At 40.1% G+C, this 15,911-nt stretch overlaps 2 protein-coding genes across 13 annotated transcripts in view; both read right to left on the bottom strand.

Moving 5' to 3' along the window:
- The window catches only part of RUFY2 (RUN and FYVE domain containing 2), a 50,750-nt gene extending 49,553 nt beyond the window's left edge, over nt 1-1,197 (bottom strand). The window contains exon 1 of one of the 8 annotated variants that reach the window (XM_057530366.1): nt 871-1,197. In XM_057530366.1, the coding sequence (XP_057386349.1) occupies nt 871-964 (94 nt within the window). In that variant the 5' untranslated portion in view covers nt 965-1,197. Of the gene's footprint in view, nt 1-447; nt 588-870 lie in introns of those variants that run through there. The other 7 variants (XM_057530365.1, XM_007167795.2, XM_007167794.2 and 4 more) reach the window with 7 other exon arrangements.
- An 8,033-nt stretch (nt 1,198-9,230) lies between these two features.
- Nucleotides 9,231-15,911, bottom strand: part of DNA2 (DNA replication helicase/nuclease 2) — a 46,712-nt gene continuing 40,031 nt past the window's right edge. For 4 of the 5 annotated variants that reach the window (XM_007167789.2, XM_057530362.1, XM_057530364.1 and 1 more), the window contains 6 exons: nt 15,773-15,862; nt 15,484-15,688; nt 13,851-13,940; nt 13,074-13,256; nt 10,852-10,998; nt 9,231-10,214 (listed from right to left, as the gene is read on the bottom strand). In XM_007167789.2, the coding sequence (XP_007167851.2) occupies nt 10,146-10,214; nt 10,852-10,998; nt 13,074-13,256; nt 13,851-13,940; nt 15,484-15,688; nt 15,773-15,862 (784 nt within the window). In that variant the 3' untranslated portion in view covers nt 9,231-10,145. Of the gene's footprint in view, nt 10,215-10,851; nt 10,999-13,073; nt 13,257-13,850; nt 13,941-15,483; nt 15,689-15,772; nt 15,863-15,911 lie in introns of those variants that run through there. The other variant, XR_009005583.1, reaches the window with a different exon arrangement.

The following is a 15,911-nucleotide window of genomic DNA, read 5'->3' as shown; positions in this document are numbered from 1 at the left end:
CTAAGCAACTTAAAATGCAAACAGTCACAACTGCTACGACCAAGCTAGCTAGTGGAGAATCTCCACACAAGACATCATTTCTTCAAATGTGCATCGTGGTATGACTCCCTCTTTTTTCGGGGACGAAACCAGTCGATGTTTCATAATCTGCAGCAATTCTCATTTTTCTTAACAGTGCCCATCACAATCCGTAATGTACGATGCGACAACCAGACAATGGGCGCCTTTATAACTGCTCGAAGGTAGGTCCTGGTGGGCACCGGCAGCTCCCGAGTAGAGGAGCGTTTGCACCCCAGCCGCGCCCCGCCCGGGCTGCGGTCCCCGCACGCGCCCAAGGGCCGGTTCCCGCATCTTGCCTGTAGAACCCCTTCCCTGCCTCCCTTCCTCCCAGCCAGCAGGGCTGCCCAAGGGCTCGCGGCGCCCCCAACATCCTCACGGAGGGCTCACCCGGGGTCCTGCGAGGCATCGCTGCCCTTCTCCCGCCCTCGGCGTCTGGAACCCAAGCCCAAAGCTGAGACGCTTCCCTCCGCCACCCCCAAACCTGAAAAGTCATCGCCCGTCCCCGACCCGGGAGCTGCACCCCAGCCGGCCCTGTCCTCGCTCCCTGTAAGCCGACGGACCACCAAACCTCTGCCATTAGGCCCCTGAACGGGGAAGGGGGCGGAGGGGAACGAGGGGCGGCCGCGCGTTGCCATGGCGACCGCGGGCGCCCCTGCGTCCCCGGCTGCCCCCGCCCAGGCCCAAACCCGGGTTCGGACCCCAGTCCCGACCCCGAGGCCTCCATGCCCACACCACCAGTCCTCCTGGCCTGGCCGAGCCCTCGGCCCAGCACGGAGGGCCGGGCGTCCGCTCTCGGCCTGCTCCCCTTACCCATGGCGGCGGCGGAGGCGGCGGCGGCGGCGGCGGCGGCGGCGGCGCGGTCTCGGGCGGGGACTCCCTGGGCCCAGCCAGCAGCTCCCTTCATGCGAGCGGCGGCCGCCACGGCGTCTGCGACCAGGCCCGCTGCGGCCCACAGCGCTCCCGGCGGCGGGAGGACGGCCGGGCGGTCCCGCGGCGCCCGAGTAGGGCGGGGGGCCGCGGAGCCTGCAGCCGGCAGGGGAGAAACCCGCCCTCTCTGAGCCACTTCGGGTCCAGCCGGAGCGGAAAGAGAAAGAAAAGGTGTGTGAGGGGGACCTCGCGTTGAGGAGGATCTCGCGTTGAGGAGGACCTTGCGTTGAGGAGCAGGGAGGCGGACCCAGGTCTCACCCTGGGGGCCTCGCCGGAACGCTAGGGCTGCATTTCCAAGGGGATGCGAGTCACGTGTAAACGTTTTCCTCCACTGGGTCCAGCTGGGTTGAATCGAACACACCTGACTGCTTCCCTTCTTCACCAACTAACTCGCAGGGGACCAAAAGAATGTAGAAAATCTGAAGCAATTAACAGTAGGCAGAAATCTACTAAAACTGTTAGCCCAAATCACGATATTTAAACCAGTGAATCCACTGGTTTATAAAAAGCAACGAGGAATGGTCTCAGTAATCGAGGGAAAGGTGCAGAGATACAGCCAGCGTTTTCTCATTTCAGGGAGTAAAAACTCTCGTGGTCAGATGACACTAGGTTTAAGTTATATCAATTTGGGGAAACTGAGCTATTACCTAGTTAGATCAGCAATTGTTTTGTTTTGTTTTTTTAAAGAATTTTTAAAATTTATTTATTTATTTTATTTTTTATTTTTGGCTGTGTTGGGTCTTCGTTGCTGTACGCGGGCTTTCTCTAGTTGCGGCGAGCGGGGGGCTACTCTTCGTTGTGGTGCATGGGCTTCTTATTGCTAGTGGCTTCTCTTGTTGCGGAGCACGAGCTCTAGGCATGTGGGCTTCAGTAGTTTTGGTGCACGGGCTTCAGTAGTTGTGGCGCGCAGGCTCTAGAGTGCTGGCTCAGTAGTTGTGGCTCACTGGCTTAGTTGCTCCGCGGCATGTGGGATCTTCCCGGACCAGGGCTTGAACCCGTGTCCCCTGCATTGGCAGGCGGATTCTTAACCACTGCGCCACCAGGGAAGCCCAGCAATTGTTAAAACGGTGGTCAAGTTAGAAATAGACTGATATTTCGAGAAAATGGAGCGATGTTTGTCTCTTCATCATATTGGCCAGCATACAGTTCTATTATGTTTCTTTACTTCTTTTGGTTTTAAATTTTCTTTATTGTGAGATAATCATACATGGATAAAAATTTATAAAGCATATATGCATTTAAAGAATCATAAAGTGAACAGCTGGGAAAACACCACCAGATCAAGAGAGCATAGGACAGGAGAGTCATCTTCCCTGGGGGAAAGGCCTTTAGCCACAATCCCCCTAGAAGTATTAATAAATACGATTCTGACTTCTATGACAATTGTTTCCGTGCTTTTCTGCATGTTATTACCACGTAAGTATGTGCCCCTAATCAATGTAGTTTATTTTTGCCTGTTTACAAACTTTTCACAAGTGGAATAACATTACGAACATTACTTGTTTCTTTTGTTCAACATCATCCATGTCCATGAGGAGTTTCCAGGTTAGGGTGTTTTCAGGTTTACGTACTTCCTGGTCCCTATGTGCAGGAGAGCCTCTAAGGGCATGTAAATAAGAATACAATTACTAGAAATCAGGTATGCCTTTCTTTAAATTTACTAGATAATGCCAAACTGTTTTCAAAATTTCTCATAATTTACACTCCTTTCAGCAGTGTTGTTTTTCTGTTGCTGTGTCCATTCTAATGCTTAGAATTTTGAGGATTTCTTCATTTTTTGCATCTTGTGGGCAGGTGATTGCATGGCAGGTTTGTTTTTTATTTACCTCATTACTGATGACATTGAGCACTTTACCTATGTTTACTATTTGAAATTTCACTTTTGCAAAGAAATGGTGCCTGTTTTTCTATTGACTTACCTTTTTCTTATTGGCTTGTGCAAGTTACTTAATATTCTACATACTAATTTGATGTCAGTTATGTGTTGCCACTATCTTCTGGTTAATTTTTTTTCTCTCCTTATGGCAACCGTTGATTAAATATAAGTTCTTAATTTTCTTGTAGTGAATTTATAGTTTATGCCTTAGTGTCTTAAGAAATCCTCCTTATTCCAAGGTCATGAAGATACTCTCTTTTAAGAATTACATAGTTTGGGGGACTTCCCTGGTGCTCCAGTGGTAAAGAATCCGCCTTCCAATGCAGGGGACGCAGGTTCGATCCCCGGTTGGGAAACTAAGATCCCACATGCCGCGGGGCAACTAAGCCCACGCACCACAACTACTGAGCTTGCACGCCTCAACTAGAGAGCCTGCGTGCCACAAACTACAGAGCCCACGCGCTCTGGAGCCCACACACCCTGGAGCCTGCATGCCACAACTAGAGAAGAGAAAACCCGCACACCACAACTAGGGAGAAGCCCACGCGACCAAACGAGCACCGCAACGAGAGATCCCACATGCCACAACGAGGACCCGATGCAGCCAAATAAATATTAAAAAAAAAAATTACATAGTTTTGCCTTTAATATTTAGGCCTGTTAGTGCACCCAGAATTAATTTTAGTGATGATGTGAGATAGGGTCAAATTTCATTTCTTCAACTATCCCATCACCCTTTCCCCATTCATCTTCCATGCCCATGATCATGGAAGTGAAGGTCAGTGAGCATGTATGTGAAGGTCAGTTCCTAGGCCAAAACCTCATTTGATCTTCAGAACCACCCCATGAGGAATGAGTTATTTACCTCTTTTACAGATGAAACTAACCTCAAAGATTAAGTAACTTGCCCAAAGTCACAGTACTATTAAGGAACAGAGCCAGAATCTGAACCAGTACAAAAGTAGCCTCCAGTTTCATAATGTCAAAATACATCTGTGGTTTTTATAGTGTTTGAAGGAGCCTAGAACTGATGACAAGTCTAACCCCTTCCACCACCTTGCTGTTAAACATTGAAATGACTGACTTGTTCATTTTTCTCTTCTCCAAATGATGAGTAAAAAAGGAGGGATTTGTGTTCCAAGTGCATTTAGAAAAGCAAATAATATTAAGTATATATTTATTTATTTTATAAAACCATGAGAACAAAGGAAAAGAGCTTTATTTTCTGGATTGCTTTCCCTCCAGTGACTTTATAGGTAACATGTAGGAAAGAAATTTAGTTCAGTAACAGACCAGCTTTATTTAAAGCAAAAAATATTTCTTCCTTTGAGGAAGATGTTCTTAAACTCCAAAATACATATTTGCTGGATACTCTAGCCACCTTGGATTGAACAGAATTGGAATTAGTGTGTATGTTTAAAACCTATTACACTTAATAGGTTTTTTTTTTAACATCTTTATTGGAGTATAATTGCTTTACAATGGTGTGTTAGTTTCTGCTTTATAACAAAGTGAATCAGTTATACATATACATATGTTCCCATATCTCTTCCCTCTTGCATCTCCCTCCCTCCCACCCTCCCTATCCCACCCCTCTAGGTGGTCACAAAGCACCGAGCTGATCTCCCTGTGCTATGTGGTTGCTTCCCACTAGCTATTTTATGTTTGGTAGTGTATGTATGTCCACGCCACTCTCTCACTTTGTCACAGCTTACCCTTCCCCCTCCCCGCATCCTCAAGTCCATTCTCTAGTAGGTCTGTGTCTTTATTCCCATCTTGCCACTAGGTTCTTCATGACCTTTTTTTTTTTCCTTAGATTCCATATATATGTGTTAGCATACTGTATTTGTTTTTCTTTCTGACTTAACTTCACTCTGTATGACAGACTCTAACTCCATCCACCTCACTACAAATAACTCAATTTCATTTCTTTTTATGGCTGAGTAATATTCCATTGTATATATGTGCCACATCTTCTTTATCCATTCATCCGATGATGGACGCTTAGGTTGCTTCCATGTCCTGGCTATTGTAAATAGAGCTGCAATGAACATTTTGGTGCATGACTCTTTTTGAATTATGGTTTTCTCAATATGCCCATTAGTGGGATTGCTGGGTCGTATGGTAGTTCTATTTTTAGGTTTTTTTTTTTTTGAAAGATTTATTGATTTATTGATTGATTGCTATGATGGGTCTTCGCTTCTGTGCTAGGACTTTCTCTAGTTGTGGCAAGCGGGGTCCACTCTTCATCGCGGTGCGCGGGCCTCTCACTATCGCGGCCTCTCTTGCTGCGGAGCACAGGCTCCAGACGCGCAGGCTCAGTAGTTGTGGCTCACGGGCTTAGTTGCTCCGCGGCATGTGGGATCCTCCCAGACCAGGGCCCGAACCCGTGTCCCCTGCATTAGCAGGCAGACTCTCAACCCCTGCGCCACCAGGGAAGCCCCTATTTTTAGTTTTTTAAGGAACCTCCATACTGTTCTCCATAGTGGCTGTATCAATTTACATTCCCACCAACAGTGCAAGAGGGTTCCCTTTTCTCCACACCCTCTCCAGCATTTATTGTTTCTAGATTTTTTGATCATGGCCATTCTGACCGGTGTGAGATGATATCTCATTGTAGTTTTGATTTGCATTTCTCTAATGATTAATGATGTTGAGCATTCTTTCATGTGCTTGTTGGCAATACTTAATAGGTTTAAACTAGAATATTAATCTGTTCTGAGCTCTTGATGTACTAAGAATCTAGGTTTTTAAACGTACAGATATAATCATGTAACAAAATACTGTTTTTTAAAAACTTATCACATACTGAAATACAGGGATGAAATTGAATGATGTCTAAAATTTGCTTTAAAACATGTCAGCAAAGAAAAAAAGGTTGAAGAAAATTGCTGCAAAATCTAACTGTTGAATATGGGTGATGGGTGTATAGGAGTTCATGATACTATTGTGTGTGTTTTTAAAAGTTTTATAATAATGTTTTAAAGTTCATCATAAAAAGTAAGCTAGTTAAAGCCTTAAAAATAATTTTTATGTAAAAATCTTTCATAATAAGCCAAAGCAGTATCTATACAAGAGTTGAGAGTCAGGAAAGGCATACTTCACCCCCTGGGTCCATCTTGGTTCATACTTTCCAGGATCATGAGTCCCAATCATCCAAGGGTTAGTGGTGACTTGAGTGAAGTTGGATGGGCCTATCCTCTTAGCTACAAGCAGTCTTTTTTTTTTTTTTTTTTAATTTTTTTTTTTTTTTTAATAGCTACTTTATTTATTTATTTATTTATTTTTGGCTGTGTTGGGTCTTCGGTTCGTGCGAGGGCTTTCTCTGGTTACGGCAAGTGGGGGCCACTCTTCATCGCGGTGCGGGGACCGCTCTTCATCGCGGTGCGCGGGCCTTTCACTATCGCGGCCCCTCCCGTTGCGGGGCACAGGCTCCAGACGCGCAGGCTCAGTAGTTGTGGCTCACGGGCCCAGCTGCTCCGCGGCATGTGGGATCTTCCCAGACCAGGGCTCGAACCCGTGTCCCCTGCACCAGCAGGCAGATTCTCAACCACTGCGCCACCAGGGAAGCCCCAAGCAGTCTTTTTAATGAGCAAAGCTGTCCATTGAATCTACATAGACCAGCTTGTCAAATCATGCCACAAGGTTTCCAGCTGGCCTGAGATGTGATTTGCTTACAGTAACAATTGTAATGCTTTTTTTTTTTTTTTTTTTGGCTGCAGTGTGCGGCTTGTGGGATCTTTGTTCCCTGACCAGGGATTGAAACCCAGCCCTTGGCAGTGAAAGCGCGGAGTCCTAACCACTGGACTGCCAGGGAATTCCCAACAATTGTAATGCTTCTAAACATTTGTATAGCACCTGGAAAATGTACACAACACTGAATGGGAAACACATAGTACCTGGGAAAATTGCTGAATTACTAATCAGAACATCTGGGTTCTAGCAATGACTTGCCCAGAGCCATATGCTAATGTGAAATATCTATGCTAGGTACTCTGCAGGGTTTAATTCAATTGAGAGAATATCTATGAAAATTATAAAGCATACTACATATTATTACCACTGCTAAAAAAGCAGTAAGTGGTATAAAGCTACATATAAAGATGGAAATAATTCTTTTTGGAAGGAAAAAATATCAGGAAAGGCTTTTTGGAGAAGGTAGCATACTAGTCTTTCAGTCTGGGTGAAGTTGCATAAATGGTATTGGAGAAATAGACAAATATAGATAGAGGATACAACAAACAAGAAAAAAGACATGTATAGTGAAGAGCAAAAATAGTATATTAGGGAATTCCCTGGCAGTCCAGTGGTTAGGACTCTGCACTTTCACTGCCATGGGCCCAGGCTGGATCCCTGGTCAGGGAATTAGGATCCCACAAGCTGTGCAGTGCGGCCAGAAAAAAAAAAAAAAAAAAAAAGTACATTAGAACAAATATGCAAAGAAATATTGGAGAATGACCTCCATTACAAACCACACGTTCCAAACTATTAGTGGGATATGAAAGAATGTTAATAGGTTGCAACCAGCTTTGTTTTTTTAAATTAATTAATATTTTTGGCTGCATTGGGTCTTCGTTGCTGCGCGCGGGCTTTCTCTAGTTGTGGCGAGCGGGAGCTACTCTTTGTTGTGGCGTGCAGGCTTCTTCATAGCGGTGGCTTCTCTTGCTGCGGAGCACGGGCTCTAGGTGCGCGGGATTCAGTAGTTGTGGCACGTGGGCTCTATAGAGCACAGACTCAGTAGTTGCGGTGCACGGGCTCAGCAGTTGTGGCTTGCAGGCTCTAGAGCACAGGTTCAGTAGTTGTGGTGCACGGGCTTAGTTGCTCCGTGGCATGTGGGGTCTTCCCAGACCAGGGCTCAAACCCGTGTCCCTGCACTGGCAGGCAGATTCTTAACCACTGCACCACCAGGGAAGGCCTGCAACCAGCTTTGTTTTTAATGGAATAGTGGAAAATATTAGGGTATATCACATATAAAAAGGGTAAATATTTTGTTAAAGTACTGTTTAAGGTGCATGCACATACATATGTTCATGCTGAGTCATGATGCAAAATGTGTTTCTCGTTGTGGGTTGTGGCAATTTTTATTCTTAAGCACCAGTCCAGATTATCATACACCAAACTACCAGTAGTTATAACTAAATGATAAGATTACAAAGAAATTTAATTTTCTAAAATTTGTAGTGTTTGAAATTCTCACTAAAATCATGTACTACTCTATAATTAGGAAAAAAATGTAAAGAAAGAAAATTATGCCAAGACTTTTAAACTCAGAAAATGTGAGGTAGATGGTGTCCTTGACAGAAATAGAGATTACAGAGGAAGGCATTAGATGAAGATGGAAATTTACATTTTGTATGTGCTGACTCGGAAGTGCTCACAGAACTGACTCTGAAGGCAGGAGCTGGAACACAGATATAACTAGAATTCAGAAGACATGGCGGGGTATACAGATTTGGTAAACAGCTACATAGGTGATGGTTGGAGCCAGTGACTGTCCAAGGAGGGAGAACAGGACCAGACCAAACATAGAGCTCTGGGAAAGACCTGTCTCTAGAGAGTGAGAGACGAGGAAGAAAAGAAAGGAATCAGAGGAGGCAGCAAGAGAGGTAAGGAGGCAGGAACTCTGAACTGATTTTCAGGAATGGGGCCACTGGAATGGCTACACTGTCATCACATCCTGGCTTCACACTATAAGGAAGACCTTGTCTAGGCTAATGGTGCTTTTGATCTGGACCTGCACAAAGTGACTGCCCAATAACATTAGAGACTGGTAGCCACTGCTGTCTTAGTCCTTTGCATGGATGTCATCCTTAAACTGCACTATTAGCAATTTGATGGCCCAGTCTGGGTTTAACTTACAGCTCACCTCAAGCCTCCAACTCACAGCATCTTATATATAAAAGACGAATCCTAACTCTTTCAACTAAGTGGCTAGACTCTTGTAATCAAGACAGAGTCCCAAATGACAAGAAACACGGAACCCGTCCCCGGGTTCTTCTTCCACAGAGCTCTGCAGGCCACACAAATCTGTAAAGCAACCACTGATTGAACCAAAAGAATTTACATTATTCATCTCACTCCCAGGAACTGAAATTATCTTCAGTTCCTTCCTGTTATATAACTTCATGATATCTAACCAATATTTAAGCCTTATCTCTGTAAACTTCCTAGTTTTTCCTGTCTAATCCATAGTATCTCCATGATCAACTCCATCCTGTGTGTCCTTCATATATCTCTTTATAATGTCAACACTCCTTGGTTTCAGCTTTAGAGCATTATCAGTATTTCAGTTCTCAATACTGGAAAAAATGGTGGACAACCCTGAACTTAATTATTATTTAGTATTAATAATTGACACAGTAAGATCTAACAGTAAGAAAACAATTTATTTAATAAAATCTTCAAGTAATAATTTTTTAAAAACATGTGAGGTAGAGGCAGCAATTTTTAACACACTTAACATTCATTAAAAAGAAAAAATTTGAGAGAAATGAGAGATTTCCCTGCCAAAGGTGGATACATTAAGGTTAAAATTGGTCACAATATAAGTAATCAAACACTTTGAGGCAATTGTTTTACAAAACATTTTTATACCAAAAGAGAAAATTGAGAAATGCCCTAAAACAAAGGGGCATATGAACATGAATAAGTGAAAATAGGAATACACCTTTTTAATTTGTCATCAATTCAGCAAACAAAATTTCTTCTCAAAAGAACAGTAGGAATTATTTTCTTTTACTAGAATACTGAAAAGTGAAAATAACAAGTGGGAGAGTAAGGAGAATCAGAAATTAACTAGAAATAATATATTTATCAGTGATAATTTAAAAGACTAGGTTTAAAGTGAAAACATCTCTGATAAAAAATCTAAAAGATCAAATTAATCTTGAAAATTTAGACTTAAAGATTTAAACCTCAGATTGAAAAATTCACCCCATCTTTAAAAGGTGGTAGAAATTTATCAAACTCTGGATCATACAAAAACACATTTATAATACCTATAAATTTAGACTTTTCAGTTTTGGTACACCTGTACTAAAAAAATACTATGTTAAATTTTATATGGTAATAGAACTTTATGTTTAACAAGGTTATACCAAAAAATAAATAAAACAAAAAAACTGGAACTCTGAAAGAGTATATTTACATCATTTCTTACCCTTGGGATAAAAGTTATCTTCACAGTGTAACCAGGCACTGATTTTACAGCATATCCAAATTATAAATAGGCAACAGTTAGAGAAGATCATGATGGTTTGGGAAAAGCAAGGAAAACAGTGCTTTATCTTCTTTGAAAATCACCCAATATATGACAAAGACTTTCATGTTCTCCTGATGGAAGATCAATGATGTAAAATAAATTAAGGAAGATATATTTAACACAATGTGGGATTACATAAAAACATATATGACATTATTATCTAACATTCTGTAATTTGGTTTACAGGGCTGCTAAAAAAATTTAAAGATTTTTATGGCATTCTATGGATAATAATATACTTAAGCAATATGGTTTACATATCTTAGCCTGAGACTTACATATAATTTTTTAAAGAGATGATCTATTTTTAAAATAATCTATTAATACAATATGACAAGTAATAATCTCCATTTTTAAATATAATACTTTGTCCTAGATTTTTTTTTAAAAAGGTTGTAAATTGAGGGGAGAGGAACCAGAAGGGATAACCAGTTTTCCTAGATGTATTCTAGGAAACATGCACCCTGTTCCTAGGACAAAAAATCAAGTCTCTTTTTTTCCCCTTTCTCATTTCACAAACTATCCTTCTCCACCACCTTCATTATTTCACTTTTTGCTTAAAATTACTTCCTGTGAATTGTTTTCTCTCTTTCCTTTGCAGAATCAGATCTTTTGAAATATGCCCATGGGAAACACAAGACACTGAGTTTTAGTTTATACAAATACATAAATGAAGTACTCACAATAGCACAATCAAATGTGACCATATATAAAACAAAAAGGATATTAATTTTTCTGAGTTTAGATGATAAAGTAGCTTCCCCAAAGGAGGATAGCGGTTTAGTGAGGGCACACATCCCAGGAGAATCAGCTTATGTTTGGCTCTGGTTATAGCAACATTAAGACGTCGCCAATCTTTCAACAGTTCACCAAGCTGAAAGAAATTGTAATTTTCATTCTTTGAGTTTTCTTATTTATTCGAGTTTGAGTTTTCAAAAACGTATACTGCAAAAAAGATTCATCAACACATTTAAAATCCAGACAGTTGGAAAAACTTGCCCACAGTGCCAACTTCAAGTATCTTATCATGGGTATGATATCCTAGCCATAATTTTAAATTATTAAATACATACAATAAAAATATATTAAAAGTTTTAAAATATTAAATATATATAATAAAGAATTGAAGTTAGGACTTCCCTGGTGGACCAGTGGTTAAGACTCCGTGCTCCCAATGCTGGGGGGCCGGGTTTGATCCCTGGTCAGGGAACTAGATCCCGCATGCCACAACTAGGAGCCCACGTGCCGCAACTAAAGATCCCGCACACAGCAACGAAGATCCCACGTGCCACAACTAAGACCCAGCACCGCCAAATAAATAAATATTTTTTTAAAAAAAAAGAATTGAAGTTATCTCTACTCAGTGTAGCATTGTTTTTTAATATCTATGAAACAAGCTCTCCGTTTCTTTTTTTTTTTAATTATTTTTCTTTTTTTTAAAATAGATTTTATTTATTTATTTATTGGCTGCGTTGAGTCTTCCGTTGCTGTGCGCGGGCTTTCTCTAGTTGCGGCGAGTGGGGGCTACTCTTTGTTGCGGTGTGAGGGCTTCCCATTGTGGTGGCTTCTCTTGTTGCAGAGCACAGGCTCTAGGCGCGCAGGCTTCAGTAGTTGTGGCACACGGGCTTAGTTGCTCCACGGCATGTGGGATCTTCCCAGACCAGGGCTCAAACCCGTGGTCCCCTGCATTGGCAGGCGGATTCTTAACCACCGCGCCACCAGGGAAGCCCCAGTGTAGCATTGTTTTTAACAGTAATAGAAACTTGGCATAGTAGAAGATTCAGAGGAGTGGTTAAATATACCGTGACCCATATATACAGTGGAAATCTATGCATCTGTAAGAACAGAATGAAATCTCTGTGTAATGACATGGAAAGATCTCCAAGCTGTTAAGTGGAAAAAGCAAAGTCCAGAATAGTGTATATATTACCTTTTGTGCAAAAAAGGAGGGGAATATGAATACTGATTCATATCTGCTTGCATATGCTTAAGGAAACCTAGACGGTTACCAAAAAAACAAAAACAAAAACAAACCAAAAAACCAAACGTGATTATCTGTGAGGGTAAGAACTGAGTAGAGGAACAGGGAAGAAGGGAGACTTTCTACTATGTGTATTTTATTTTATTATTTATTTTTGGCTGCACAGCGTGGCATGTGGGATCTTAGTTCCCTGACCAGGGATCAAACCCGCAGCCCCTGCATTGGAAGTGTGGAGTCTTAACCACTGGATGACGAGGGAAATCCCTCTACTACGTGTATCTTAAAAACCATATGAAGGTATCGCATAGTCAAGAAAAATGAGTCAAGGAGAGATAAAAACGCAGAAAAAAAAACGAAGCCTGGAATTATCTATAAATTTGAAAGTATATCTAGGGAAGCCTATATGTTTAAAATGCTCCAAACACAATAACCAAGAGGTAGAAGCAACCCAAACATCCACTGATGGATAAATGGATAAACAAAATGTGGTATATACATGCAGTGGAATAATATTCAGCCTTTCAGAGGAAGGAAATTCTGACACATGCTACAACATGGATGAACCCTGAGGACATTATGATAAGTGAAATAAGCCACTTACAAAAGGACAAATACCGTATGATTACACTTATATGGAAAATTCACAGAATTCATAAAATTCTGTCAAATTCTTTCTGTCACAGAGACAGAAAGTGATTGCCAGGGAAAGGAGAGAGTGGGAATTAGGGAATTGTTCATGGGTATAGAATTTGTTTTGCAAAATGAAAACGTTCTGGAGATGTGTTGCACACACTGTAAATATACTTAATACTTGTGAATTGTACACTAAAAGATAGTTAAGAAGGTGAATTTTATGTTATGTGTTTTTTACAATTAAAAAAGAGGAAAAAAAAAGGAGAGGTAAATAACGTCCCAAACAAATATAAAATACAAATCAGACAACAAAGCAGAAAATACAATTAACTCACAGTTCCATCTTTATTACTTCTAACAAAAGATACTAGAATGATACTTTTGTCTCTTCCTTGGTATTTGTCTACTGTATTAACTTCGACCATCCCAAGAGAAGAATGTGCCAATAAATCATTGATGACTTTTAACTGTTGCCTGTATGGTGCAATGATACCAATATCAGAGGGATTACAACCAGCCTAAACAGAAAAGAACACAATTTAAAGTGAAAAAAATCCTGACTTTTGTTATTTAAGCTTTACTAAATTTATTACATGTTTACATAATGTGCCCAATTGATGTTTACAATACATGTTCCTATCACAAGGAGTAAATACAATTATTGAATTCACTCTAAGGCTACATCCACATTTCCTGAAATGAAATAATTTCCTCAAACATTGTTCCCTTGATATTTAGAAGTTCATGGCAGTATAATGGTTTGTATGCCACCAAAACAGTGTTGCCATACCAAAAAAAGTACTTTCACTTTCTGCTATCCCTTACAACAGATGTTTCCAATTGCCAATCATACTGACTTCAGCACTAAATTGACACAATCAGAATTATCTGATGTTACAAAAAGTTATCCTAAATGGAAACTCAAAATGCCATTACTGTATAAAAAATTACTTGTCTTAGATAAATGTTCTCAAAATAAAAACAATCAGGCTTCATTCTTCTTTATCTTAATAAACAAAAGTTAACTTTAGATCTAAAGTTCCTTGCATTCTAATATTCTATTACTCTGCACCTTAATATTAATTAGCCCTCAAAATTAAATTCTATGTTACCTTAATAAAAATTGAGGTCAGGAAAACAACGAGTTTGGCTTCTGTTATATTGCTGACACCTCCCTTTTCAACTTGTTCTGGTGCTGGAACCTAAATAGAAAAAATATGCATCCTGCTTGCAAAACAATCTCTGAAGTTAAGAGTACTGTCAGTACACGGGTGGCCATAGAGATGGTACTACCACATGTGGAAACAGATGAAAAATATCTTCATCTTAAAGTTGAAGGTAAAAGAATTAACAAAAATGAATGATATTAGTCACTTTCAGAAAGCCACCCAGAGGCAACCCATCTTAAACATGCTAGAGTTCATACTAAAATCTCTATGAAAGCCGACCATACACTGGGCTTCACAAACTTTACTGTGTTATCCCCCATTTTATAGGAATCAAAGGTCAGAAGAGATGAGTAGCCTGCCCAAGCCTCACAATAAATCGTGGCACTAGGATTCAAACTTAGATCTGGCTCTTATATCTGTGCCCTTTCCATTTTCTTGTTGATTTTTATACAAATAATGGAGCGATAAGTTTCCCCAGGTTCTACCATACCTAGTAGAACTTTCAAAGGATTGTTTTGCTCCTACATCATTCCTAAGTAATCTTGATTAATTTTATTTGGAATAAATGAAACTTATTTATTTGGAATAAATATTATTTGGAATCCTGATGCCAAGAAAGAGGAAATGTGAGTAGTAAAAAAGAATCTGAACAATCACTGGTGAGGTTAAAAAATGGTAAATTATAACTAATAAATTAGAGTTGTGGTTTATAAAAGCAGTCATTTGTGAGATCAGTTTATGTGACTAAATATCCCAGAGCCTGCCTGCCCCTAGGTGTTAATTCTTCACCCTGAAACACTAAGGCAATTTCCAAGAGAATGAAAATTCCACCATGGTACACACATGGTAAGGCCCTATTTTTAACAACCAGCTGGCTCCACCGATCTTAATAACAAGAGATATAACTATTTTAGAATAACATGCATACATATAATTGGTCATTATATTTTTATTTGAACTTACATAGACTTCCAGATCAATAATGAGAAGCACTATATAAAACAAACTGTGCGAACATAGGGTCAAAAATTTGTTCTTAGTTCTTAGAAATAAGACTCAAGTCATTTAAAGTCCTTGTGCAGATTTTTTGTTTAATGACAGATTTGCAAAGAGATCTTTAGGTGCATACGGTGGGGGGAGGAGATATATGGGAAATCTCTGTACTTTTAGCTCAGTTTTGCTGTGGAACTAAAATTGCTCTAGAAAATAAAGTCTATTTTTTAAAAAAAGGTCTTCAAAAGGACATCAATTTATTGTATCTGCTGTCCATTTGTAAACCCAGACCTTTGACAATATCAATGCCAATTTCTTTTCGAGGAAATGTAATTATACAGTTGAGTTCACTTTCTAGCTTTCTTACTTCAAAAGTCAATTTTGACATCTATCAATCACCAGAATAAACCTCCTCCCAAAGACAGTGAGTCTATAGAAAGAAAAGATTCTTTTGTGTTAAAGTACAAGAAGTACACTAGTTTTAACTGATAAGCTCTAAGGAAGCAATCGCTACTGAAAACTGAGGAATACAAATAATAGAGCAAAAGGAGAAAAACTAAAGAAAATGTTTTATGTTTTTTACCTTGTCTGTGTTAAGAAAACAAACAGGATTTTTTGGCTCGAAAACTTCAACCAGCCAAGGATTTTCAGAATAATCAGCATAAAACTCCAGTTCCAGCTTTACATCTTTAAAGTTAGGTAGGTTTATCACTGCATTGGCCACTTTGTCTGATCCACACTCCAGCTTTCCTTCGTATGTCAGTTTATTACTTAAGGACATAATTTTACTAAGGGAATTACAAAATAATTTTAGTTTTAGTGATGAACACAAATACAAAAATCACTCATAGCTGACACTGTTACACAAATACCTGTTCATTCTGTACTGCACGGTTAACTGTACGACAGCATTCTTATTCTGTTCCAGCCTCTTGAATAAGCTTTCACTCATGCCAAGAGCTCTGTCAACAAATCCAGTTCAAGCTTATCAGTGTACTGAAACTGTCCCTT

This window comes from Balaenoptera acutorostrata, chromosome 16, assembly GCF_949987535.1.
Source record: "Balaenoptera acutorostrata chromosome 16, mBalAcu1.1, whole genome shotgun sequence".
Classification (NCBI taxonomy): domain Eukaryota; kingdom Metazoa; phylum Chordata; class Mammalia; order Artiodactyla; family Balaenopteridae; genus Balaenoptera; species Balaenoptera acutorostrata.
The sequence above is the reverse complement of the archived record's forward strand: the minus strand, read 5'-3'. Positions and strand labels throughout refer to the sequence as shown.